This window comes from Bubalus bubalis, chromosome 7 (genome assembly GCF_019923935.1).
Source record: "Bubalus bubalis isolate 160015118507 breed Murrah chromosome 7, NDDB_SH_1, whole genome shotgun sequence".
Lineage (NCBI taxonomy): Eukaryota > Metazoa > Chordata > Mammalia > Artiodactyla > Bovidae > Bubalus > Bubalus bubalis.
In genome coordinates, this window is record NC_059163.1 from 24,978,818 (window position 1) to 24,990,889 (window position 12,072).

Genomic DNA, 12,072 nt, shown 5'->3' on the forward strand with positions numbered 1-12,072 from the left:
CGCGAACACTGGGTGAGGCGGATCGCTAGTGTCTTCCCGCCACCCCCCGTGGCTTTGCGGCTGTGTCTTTCTGATAACCGACCAGCCTCCCCGGCTCGGCTCTTCACTCATGCCAAGAGAAACGAGTAAGAAAACAGCAAGGGTAAAGGAGAAAATGGGCACGAGAACTGGCAGCCCCGCGCGCACGCGCACTACGGCCAAACGCGGCGCCCTGGGGGCGGGGCCAAGGCGCGGCGCTGAAGCTCCGCCTCCTCCCCCTCACCCCACCCCTCCGCGCGGGGGAGTGACTGACTCTAGCCAGCCCCTCCACGTCAATCAACCCTCCTCCTTCTCGCACTCTCCGCACCTTGTTATTAATCTCAATACCGATATCGCGCGGACGCCTCTCCCCCGACTCTCGGGGGTGTGAACGTGTGTGAGCGAGAGCGGAGGCACCGAAAGCTGGCGTCTCCGTGCAGCACTCTCGGACCCGGCAGCAGCAGGCGCAGCAGCAACCCCCGCAGCGGCGGCAGCCCCAGCGCCAGGAGGCCAAGGCCAAGGCCAGGCTCTGCGCGGCTCTCGGAGTAATAGCCGCGGCTCCAGCGGCTGCGGGGGCGCAGCTTCCTCGGGCAAGGGCCTTCGCGTCGGCGGCCGCGGCCGCGGGGCCTCTCCTGCGCGTCCAGGGTCACCGTCCCCGAAGCCCGGCGGCGCGGCCCTCGGTCCCCTCCCCGCCCCCCATCCGTCTCCTTCTCGCTCCCCTCAGCCGCCCTCCTCGCCGCCGCCTTTGCGGTTCCTCAGGCGGCCCGGCCCGGCCCGCCCGCCCCGCGTCCCCTCCGGCCGGTGCCTCTCCCCCCGGCGGGCTGCCTGCATGTCTTTGCTGCCCTCAGCCCCGCCGCCACCGCCGCCGCCGCCTCCCCCGCCGCCGCAGCACCAGCAGCAGCCGCCCCGCCGCCGCCGCCGCCGTCGCCGCCCGGACCCCGGCGCGCTGAATGCAGGTGAGGAGTGGGGCGCAGGCCCTCGGGGGACCCCAGGCCCGGGCGCTCTGCGCGCCCGTCCCGCGCGAGCCGGGATCTGGGCCCGGCCGGCCGCCACCGCCGCGGCTTCCCTTCGGGGCGGGCTGGCGGGAGCGAGGCCCGCCCGTGGGTGTTTGTGTTTGCGTCTGCGGCCGCGGCTCCGGAGGGGAAGCATCTGTGGGGGCCGGGTGCGCGCGCGCGCGCGCGTGTTTGTATGTGTGTTTCCCCTGCAGCGGGGAAATGGCTGCTGTTGCTCCTTCTGGGCCGGAGGAAGAGAATGAGGTAGAGTGTTTTCGTGCCTTCGAGTAGCATCGAGAGCGTTGGGCAGAGGAGCGCGACTCCCGGGGAAATGAGGTGGGAGAGGGCCGAATGTGCGAGGGGGTGTTGTGCAAGTTGGGACTCCGGCGGGCGGCGAGGCGGCCAGAGGACCCACAGCGAGTGGGTGTGTGTCGGGTGCGGGGCTGACCCGCGTCTCTTTCGGAGGCGGCGAAGGTTCCGGTGTGTGTGTGTGTGTGCGCGTGCGGTGTGTGTGTGTGTGTGTGTTGGGGGGTGGTCCGCGCCCAGGGCCCGGGACTCTGGGGGCTCATTCAGAGTGTCCGGGACCCCCGAGTGGCGCGTCCCTCCCCCCTTTGTGGCCGAGGCTCCGGAGAGCCTCGCAGGTGAGAGCTGCCCCGCGGGGACCGGGGAGGGTGAGTGTGTGCGCGGCTCACGCACAGCAGCCGGGCCCGGGAGCCGCGGGTCGGGGCCGCGCCGCCGTTGCCGGGGCCGCGGCAGGAAGCGCGCTGGCCTGCAGCGAGGCCTAACCTCCTCTGCTCCCGCCCGCCCGCCGGCCGGCCTCCCTGCCTCCCGCCGGCCTCTCGGAACGCCTCGCGGGGCGCGGGGCCCTGCCTCAGGCCTGGGCAGGTGAGGGTCGGAGGCGGGACGCGCGGATCGCCGCCGCCTCAGCCGCCCCCGCGTCTCCTGAGGAGCGGCGGAGGCAGCTTTTGGCGTTCCAACAGCGAGCTCTGCCCCTCGCCGGCGGCGGGACCCGAGGGAAAGTGAATCTAAGCAGTAAATCTCGCGAAGACGCGGTGTCGAGGTCCCTTCTTTTAATCCTTTCCTTAAGGCTGTGTGTGGAGGGACGAAGTACATATTTCCTTTTTTCTTTTTTTCGTTGCAAATACTTTCCCGTTGATAATGCACTTTTTTTTTTTTTAAGATAAATTTTTTCTCAGAGGGGCGGGGGAAGAAATGGAAGCTGGCTTCCCTGTCCTGTGGTGGTGGTAGGATTGGATGGATTCTGTGCGTTTGAAATTGTTTTATCCTGCCTCCTAGGGGGAAAGGCGTGTACGCGCCGAGCTGAGGAGGTCGGTGAGGAAGAGGAAGTTACTGGAGCTGTCATCCTCCTCAGCACGGCCAACTCTCGAGCTTAGGCTGTTCAGAGATGCGTTGTGTTGAGGGAGTTTGGTACACAGGGGAAGCTCAGGACTGTATTTCAGGGGATACTGCCTTACTGGCTCTAGTTCCCTTAATTATCAATCAAGATAGTCACGTATTGAATACAAACAAGTTTTCCCTCACCGTCTCCAAAACCTAGAGCAAGCCTCCTCTTTTGTCTGCTCTAAGCGTGTGCTCTTAGAAAGCTATTTTGAGAGTAGTTTAAGCAGAACGCAGCTGTAAAGGTAGATTTGCTGCTATCAGTGGTGTTTGGATGCTTATTTGCTATTGACTTTATCTTTCCCACTCTCCAATTACGTCTAGTTAGCTCATCTAGCTAGCTCATCTAGCTGAAAGCTCAATGGATGAAATCTTTATACAGATTCGATCCTTGTCGGCCACGCTCCGTGTCATGTCCAGAGGTTGCTCCTTTCTGAACCTGGTCTCACAAAGAAATGTTTCCCGCTGTTCGTGGGGGAAGTGTCAAGGGGAAGAGGACGAAGGGTGGCGAGCTGTTTTCTGTGACCACTACTGGAAAAACAACACACGTAGTTTAGTGGGCAGAGGACTTGTTTTAGGGACCTCAGAACTCTGGCTGTGCCATTTCTCTTAGTTCTTTCGCTTTAGGCAAGGTACCTAATGCCTCTTAAGCCTGTTTTCTTCATCAGTAACAACGAGATAAGACATTTATAGTAAGGTCCTGAGGATAAATTGAAAACAAAACAAAACAAAACAAAACTTTGGGACATAGGTGCTTAGTTAAATATTAGTTTTGTTTTTTGTTTTTTCCTCCTACAGCCCTGATTGTGGGCACTGAGAAGCGTGTAAGTACAAATACTCATTGGATTACTGAGAGCAATATTATGTCACTGTATGTTAAAAATCAAGACAATAGAATATTTCAGATATACCTTTGATATACTTAATGTATTGAATATATCAAAGCAACGTTAAATGTTATATTTTAGAAGTCTTTTTCTTAGAACGAAGACTGTCAGTAAAATAGCCTAGTGTCCTAATTTATAGAGACTATCTGGTCATACTTGATTTGTTTTCATATTTTTGAATAGGGCATCTTTCAGTTTCATTTACTCTTTTTTTTGAGTTCTTGCTATGTAGTCCTGGAAAAAAATTTTAAGCTATATACAGCACATATATATTAAGACACAATCAAGTGTGAAAAAGGATCAAGGGCCTAGAGATTATTTATGAATGTAAGTGTCACACAATTCCCATGCCATTGTTTCAGTTCAAAACCAAAAGCTTTTGGAATATTTTCCTGAATGGAAGCAAAAATTTTCTATCAGTAATTTCAAAAATCTTTTATCAAAAATCAGCTTTCAGTAAGTACTTTTCCATTTTTAAAAATTCTGTGAGGAGTGGTAAATGTGTTGTTCATTTAATTTTAATTGTACTGTGGTGGGAGAAAATAGCGATATGGAAAGGTAAAGGCAACAGAGAGGTTAAATAGTTTTCTTCTTTGCTGAAGGCAGGGTGAAGATGATGTGGGAGGAGTTTCATTAGTTTAAATTTGTAATACCTCTGTTTACTAACACCAGGTTTCCTTAGGCCTTGTATCATTGTTGTTTATATCAGCAATGTTAAGCTTAAAAAAAACCCAAGTAAAGCATTAAAATTTTAACACATTTGTGAAGTATGTTTGTGAAGGATAGAGGGGAGAACTTAATTAGAATGGAAAATGTCATGGTTTTGTTAAACTGTATATGTTATGGGTGTGTGTGCATTTACAGTGGACAGAATTATCTGCCATATGGTTATATTTAAAGGAAAAATTATTTAAAATTAGGGGTAATTTTTAATACTTTAAAAACAATAAATGGAAGTGAATTTTGCCCTTAACTCAGGCAAAATTTGATAGTTTTCATTAGACATTTTGAATTATTATTAGACATGAATATTACTATAAGAAAATAATTTGTAATTTTTTAATTGGGAGAATCGAGGAAGACATTTTTCTATTATAATCATGAAAATAAATGTTAATGAAATAATAAGTGAACAGTGAACTTTATTATTTACAGTGGGACTCTTGCTATCATTTAAAGTAGTTTGCAAGAAAATTAAGGTGGAAAATTGTTTAGGTTTTAAAATTTAATGTTACTTAAATGGGCTTTTAGATAATCTTTCCAAAATAGCCCTTATAAATGTTTTTAATTAGGGGGAATTGAAATATTTAAGATTCATGCATATTTTACTTTGGGTAATGCTAATTAGGGTAATAAATACATTCCAAAATTTCAGTGGCTCAACACACGTAAGTTTGTATTTTGCTCACATTAACAGACTAGTGCAGGTGCTCCTTGTTAGCAGGCTTGTGGCTTTTCTCCATGTGGTAATTGAGGGACATAGATGCCTTACATCTTATGTCTCCACTGTTCCCTGGAGCCTTGGAGCCCTGCCTGTAACCTACAGGACATTTAAGAACCCCCAAAGACAAACATCTGCCCACATTTCATTGGTAATAATTTGTCACAGAGCCTTATTTGAATGCAAGGGGGATGGGATTATTGTCCCTGGGTGGTGAACAGCTTGGGGCATTTCATGAAGTTATTTCAGGTGGTAGCATATATTTGTGAAATTATGTCTAAAAGGTGAATTATAATAATTAAAATTGCTTTCCTTCTTCAAAAAGTAAAGTTGTGTGAAGAGGTTGGGGAGCAGTGGGAAGAGAAGGGAAGGGGTAAGAGCCACAGGAGGAGGAGGAGAGAAGGACCTCTCTTCTAAGGTGGGTTTGAATGACAAGTAAATGTCAAGAGCTATTTAAAGATACAGATTTTACAAAGAACTTTACAACTGGATTTTATAACCTTTAGTGGGTCTCTCCTGTACTCTCCAGTTGTTGATTGCCGTTGTGGTCTACTGGGTTCTGTCTGAGTTATTTCTGTTTGTACTTTGAAAGCTGTTAACTTTGAATTTCAGTTTCTGAAGTATAGTTTCGTGGGAAACATATCCTTTGAATTGTCTTTTTCTGTTGGGATAGAGTATTATTATCATTATTATTTTAAAGAAATATCATTTAGATGGACCTTACTGTTTTTTAATGTTTTCTGTTGCTGTTTTGTAATTCTAAAGTCATTGTAATTAATATTTTGTGAGCCTTAACCCAGAAAGAGCAATAAAATCATCAAGTAAACAACAAAGACTTAATTATTAACTTGTGCTCATGTTTCATGATGAAAATACTACAACTTTCTTTGACCACCTGCACTAATACTGAACCTTTAAATTAACTTTATTTCTGGACAACTTTAATTTTAATTGAATTGCGGTTTATTCTTTTATTGTCTAGAATTGTTCTAATGTGAAAACTTGATCTAGGTACACTTTTATTTATCTTTATTCTGAAGAATTTGATTAGGAATCTGGGGAGTTTTGTGTATTTCTGTATTCCCCAAAAGGAAGATTTTAGAGTAAGTCTGACTAACTTCTATATGCTAAGTAATTTCTAATGTTTTGCAGTTTGAAAATTAGAAACCCTATTTGAGGGCCTATTCTGTACCCATTATTATGTTGTTGTTTAGTAACTAAGTTGTATCTGACTCTCTTGCAATCCCACGGCCTGTAGCCTGCCAGACTCCTCTGTCCACGGGATTTCCTAAGCAAGAATACTGATGCAAGTTGCCAGGGGGATCTTCTGTACCCAGGGATCAAACCCACGTCTCCTGCATTGGCAGGCAGGTTCTTTACCACTGAGCCACGAGGGAAGCCCACCCATTATTGTACTTGGTTCTAAAAAGAAAGAAATAGAAGAGACTGTTGTGAAGCTTATAGCTTATGAATAAGGGAAATAGGGCATATAATTTACTTACTTCAATACAATAAGTGAACAAGTGGGAGTTACTACAATATAAACTCTTTACAGGCATTCTGAGAGAGAGTAAGTAACAAAATGGATTGGTGGGTGGGCCAGGGACTATTCAAAGTTGAGGATTTTTTTGGTTAACAGCTTTTTTTGAGATATAATTCACTTATAGAAGTAGCCCATTTAAAATATATAACTCAGTAGTGTTTAGTATATTCACATTTGTGCAGCCATCCCCAAATTTATAGAACATTGTAGTCACCTGAAATATAAATCCTGTATTCTTTATCTTTCATTTCCCCGTGTCCTTAATTCTAGGCAAACACTGATCTACTTGTATTTCCATATAAATTTTAGGATTAGCTTATCAATTTCTGCAAAGAAGCCAGCTAGCATTTTGATAGGAATTGTGTAAGTTTGTAGCTCGATTTGGGGATTATTGCCATCTTGACAATTTTAAGTAAGTCTTCCTGTTTATGAAAATGCTTTATGAAAAGTCTTTCCATTTATTTAGATCTTTAATTTGTTTTGACAATGTTCTGTAGTTTTCAGAGTATAAGTTTTAAGCTTCATTTGTTGTATTATTCCTAAATATTTTATTGTTTTAGATGCTGTTGTAAAAAGAATTCTTTATTTCATTTTTGGGCTGCTCACTGCAAATATATAAAAATACAATTGACTATTGTGTGTTGATCTTGTATTTTGCAGCCTTGCTGAACTTGATTATTAGTTCTAATAGTTGTTTTTTAAATGGATTCCCTCTGGTTTTCTGTATACCAAGGATCATGTCACCTGTAAATAAGTTTTACTTCTTTTCCAGTCTGGATGCATTTTATTTTGTTTTCTTGCTTAACTGACCTGGCTAAACCCTTCAGTCCTTTGTTGAAAAGAAGTGTCAAGAGCAGATACTCTTGTCTTGTTTCTGGTCTTGGGAGGAAAGCATTCTTTCTTCCACTGTTAACTATGATACTGGCTGTGGGGTTTTCATAGATGCTGTTTATCAGATCGAGGAAGTTTCCTTCTGTTTTAGTTCGTAGTGTTTTTATTATGAAGGGGTGTAGAGGTTGAGTTTTGAAGGAAATACAAAATAAGTGGAAAAAAAAAAATGAAGATGCTAAGACCTGTAATAAGTGGCAGATAATGATGCTTAACTTGTTTGGGAAAGAGGGGCTAAGCTTTTCCCCCCTTCTTTTTCCCTCTCCCTTCTTTTCTCTCTTCGCTATCCCTTTCATGCTCTTTAATTGTCTTCCTATTAATCCGTATACACATTTGGAGGGTCTTTAATCCTTTAGTGAAGATTTTTTGAATAATTCATATTTCTTGATCAGTGGAGAATATTGCTTCTTTTGAAAACATTATTAAAAACAGTGTGGAGAATTTTTAAAATTAGTTTGATGGCTAGATTGGAGGGGGACACAGGAAGCAGGGAGAAACTAAATCATCAATGAATTACTAAACATAGAACCTTGAGATTCTTTGGAAGGACTGATGAAGCTTCGATACTTTGGCCACCTGATGCGAAGAGCTGACTCATTGGAAAAGACCCTGATGCTGGAAAAGATTGAGGGCAGGAGAAGGGGGCGACAGAGGATGAGATGATTGGATGGCATTACTGACTCAATGGACATGAGTTTGCACGAACCCTGGGAGATGGTGAAGGACAGGGAGGCCTGGTGTGCTGCAGTGCATGGGGTCGCAAAGAGCTGGACATGACTTAGTGACTGAACAACAACAAAACAATTGAAAAAAGGGAACAAACCTTTGTGGTATCAAGCGTATGTTTAATTAAGAATTCCATGTTTACTTTGAACCTGGCTGTCACCTGACTTTTTCCCCAAAACATTTCAGAATCAATTGTTTTGCTTCTGTAAGTTTTCTGCATAGTTTTCTATGAAATTTAATAGATTTTTAAAGAAAGTTTTGTGCTCCAAGGTAAGGTTATATTTCACTTGATGTAGTGATTATTCTTCATTTACTTTTTGAAATTTTAATTGTTTCCATGCAGCTACATTCTGATTAAATTTTTTTTTTTTTTTTTAATTTCTATCCTTCATGTTGTAAGCCTCAGAAATCAAGTAACTTTGGGTCTCAAGGCAAAAACTGATAAGTAGTAACAGAATTTTTGTTTTGTATTCTCTTTTGCACCAGGATTATTTTCATTAATCTTTTAAGTCACCTTAAAATCTCTCTACAGGTAAAATTTTATTTCTAATTTTTTGAAGAATAAGTAGTTCACTTTGCTGTGAGGCTCAATATTTCATACTAAATGGATATCTGGTAATCAGGGCTTTTAGATTGTTTTCATTTATTAACAGTAGAAATTGGTGACCCAGATTGGTGATACAAAATAGAAGTTACAACACTTTATCTTTCTTAATATTCATCTTGAACCTCTCTCTGTAATCTTACACAGCTTAGTATCTTTTTATTTTTCTTTTCCTAAATTACTTAGATTCCCTAAGTGAATAAAATAGATCAGTTATATAATACCAGTTACAAATACTGCTAAGAGAATAGAATAAATTTAGGATACACCAACCTTAATTTCTTTCTATACAAGGACTTTGTTGGGATCTTTACATATATATCCGTTGCTTTCTGATCATAATGTTTATATTTAAGTAAAACCAAAAAAACTGACAGCATATGTTGTGCTATAGATTCCTGTGTAGTGTAGTCTCCTGCAAAATTGACATACAAATTTCTGAAATAATATATTGTAATTATGTACAGAATGATAACCTTGAAATAACGAGAATGTGAATCACCAAAGTATATCTAACCTATTAATAAATATTTATTAAGTTCCTACTGGCTACATACTGTTACATTCAGGATTCTGGGGAATACGTTCAGAATATAGTCTTTCATACTAGAAAGTGGAACTTGTGTTTATTGGACTACTGAATTCTAAGAACTGTGAAAGCCATCCCCTTCACTTTTAAATATGTAATCTAAATTAGTATACATAAAATTCCTATGAATGAGACAGTCTGATTCTCATTCTCTTGCTGCTTAAGAATGTGAGCCTTCGATCCTTCACTTTTCTAGTTCTTGGGAAAATTATTTAACTTCTCCATGCTTCAGTTTCCTCATCCGTAATAGGGAGATAGTAATTGATAGTCCTTATCTTACAGGGTTTTTGTGAGGGTTAAATGAAATAGTCATAAAGTGCTTAGAACAGTGTGGCACATCAGAAGTGAAAAAGCAAAGCAAAACTAGAAAACTCTTATGTGATAGCTATGACTGTCTCTTGTTGTTAGGGAGCCATACAAGTTAAATAACAAACCTTAAACATTGAAAAACCAGTATTTAAAACAAGGTCTGTTTGACTCCAAAATATTTACTCTTGACACCACTTTCACTTAGAGTGGATGTAAGCCTAAATAAGTAGTTAGCTAGTGAAGGCAAGTATGCTAAGTAACAAAGAACATTAAGTGCTGTATCATATACCAGAGTACATATGGGTGTGTAGCCTACAGGGATACAGACAGGAGGTAGAAGTTGATCTCACATGTATAGTTAGAAGGAAAGAAAGGAAAAGTTAATGGATTACTTCAGTGTTCTTGCTTGTTTCCCAACATCCATTATTGCTGTTTTAACTTCTGTTTCTTTGTATGTGTTATCACCAGAGAAATCCTTGAAAGATTTATTCAGTATTTAAAATTCTTAATAATGTTACTATTTTTTGGTTGTCTATTTTGTGCTAAGGATAGGAGTTGGCAAAATTTGTATGTGAAAGGCCATAAGGTAAACATTTTGGCTCTGTGGGTCGCAAGATCTCCGTTCTGTATTCTTCTTTGGTTTCTTTCTTTCTTTTTTGTTAAATAAACAATCCTTTAAAAATGTAAAACCATTCATTGCTTGCAGGCCAAGCCATAGTTTATTGACTCCTGTGCTAGGAGATTTTTTACATGAATTAACTTCTCTTTAGAATCTTGGCAAAATTGAAATTATCAATTCCTATTTTGTATTTGAGGAAACTGAAGCTTAGAGAGGCAAATTTGATGAAAGTCACGTAGCAAATAAATGACACAAGAGGTCGAATTCAGATTTAGGTCATGGGAATTCCTCAACTTGTCTGCTTTCCAGCATATCCTGCTGCTACTTACTGCTTTTGGAATAAAATGGAGCTTTCATAACATTATATGTGAGGCTCATTATGATTTTGTCCCCTTGTACCTTTCCAGTTTTATTGTTTATTACTCCTCTCTCTTCAAACATATTCTTGAGCCTAGCCAAAATGAGTGACTTTTATATAGTCTGGTTTGTGCTTTATATGTGCTTACAATACCTTATACTTTATGATCTCAGGACTTCTTTAATAATTCACGTTAGGTGCTCCAACTCCAGGAAACCTTGCCTCCTCCCCCTTCTAGTCTTTGCTTTATCCTCTTTCTCTGTGCTCCCCTAGCATCTGTGCATCCCTCTTTTGTGATATTTACCATACTGCCTTGTATTTACGTGGTTTATGTCTCTGCTTTCTCATTAGACAGATTTTTAAAGAATATTTATTTGACTGCACCAGGTCTTAGTTGTGGCATGCAAGATCTTTAATTGGGGCATTTGGGATCTAGTTCCCTGACCAGGGGTTGAACCCCAGGCTTCAGCATTATGAACATGGAGTCTTAGCCAGTGGACCACCAAGGAAGTCTGTGTGCTAAGTCACTTCAGTCATATCCGACTCTTTGCAACCCAACGGACTGTAGCCCTCCAGGCTCTTTTGTCCATAGGATTCTCCAGACAAGAAGGAGTGGGTTGTCATTCCTTCTTCCAGGAGATCTTCCTAACCCAGGGATTGAACCAGTGTCTCTTATATCTGCAGGCAGGTTCTTTACCACTGGCGCCACCTGCGAAGCCAAAAGGAGTCTCCTAGACTGAGATTTAAGTATTTGTTACAAAGTAGGAGCTTAACCCATACTATGTACTAAGTGTTTAGTATATTTTAGGGGCCTAGTAACTGTTTATTGAATGAATGAATCAAATGTCATTGCAAATCATAGAAGTTATATCAGCAAATATGTAGTAGCAGCAAGTCATGCATCCAGATTCCAGGAGGAAGAGGACATTGAGTTAATATCTGGTTAAATTCTGGAATTTCAGTGCGAACAAGGGAGGTGATAAGGCAAACTGGAGCATGATTATTATGGAGGTGTTTGAATGAGGAATTTCAGTTTGATCCTAGGTTTAACTGTAGAGCACCAGGTGGCTTTTTACATCTATAAATTAGATTTCTCTTATTAATATGTGAATTTTATGTCATGATATTGTTTGAATGATATAGGACATGGCTATAGAATTGTTTTAATAACTATTAATAGTTATTGCAGATATGGCTCTAGAATCATGTCATTATCAATACTATTAAAGACATTGGGAGCATTGAGTGATATGGAGAGATTGGGGCAGTTTGAAAATAATTATTTAAGAAGATTAATCTGGTTGAGGTATGCAGAATCAGTTAAGATCAGAATGAGAGAAGGGAGGCTCTTTTTTAAAGAATTAAAATACGAAGTGATACGTCAGGAGAGAGATCTGTGTCAATTGGGGTAGAAAAGAAAGCTTTTAAGTGACATCAGTGATTGAAAATGAAGGAAGAAGTCAGAGGCAGCTGAAAAATCTGGAGGAGGATATGATTTGGGGAAGAAAATTTTGAATTTTGTATTAGACAAACTGATTAAAATTGGAATTTATTTATTTTTGTCTGAATTTAGGCCCTGCTTACTTTATGCCTGAGTAAATAGAATACGCTATGATTGGTTTTCCCTTCCTCTGTCTAATGTGTGGGTGTTGAGCTTGGATATGAGTGGATGTTTGGTTGTATGGACTCTTTGGCAGTCT

General features: G+C 41.8%; 1 protein-coding gene across 3 annotated transcripts in view; it reads left to right on the forward strand.

Moving 5' to 3' along the window:
- Positions 1 to 574: 574 nt before the first annotated feature.
- CNOT6L (CCR4-NOT transcription complex subunit 6 like) overlaps positions 575 to 12,072 on the forward strand; it is a 111,997-nt gene continuing 100,499 nt past the window's right edge. Inside the window, exon 1 of one of the 3 annotated variants that reach the window (XM_025289856.3) lies at positions 575 to 974. Coding sequence is in view for 2 of the 3 variants with exons in the window: in XM_006059468.4 (XP_006059530.1) it covers positions 1,207 to 1,274 (68 nt within the window). In the remaining variant the exon portion in view is untranslated. Of the gene's footprint in view, positions 975 to 1,131; positions 1,347 to 12,072 lie in introns of those variants that run through there. The other 2 variants (XM_006059468.4, XM_025289855.3) reach the window with 2 other exon arrangements.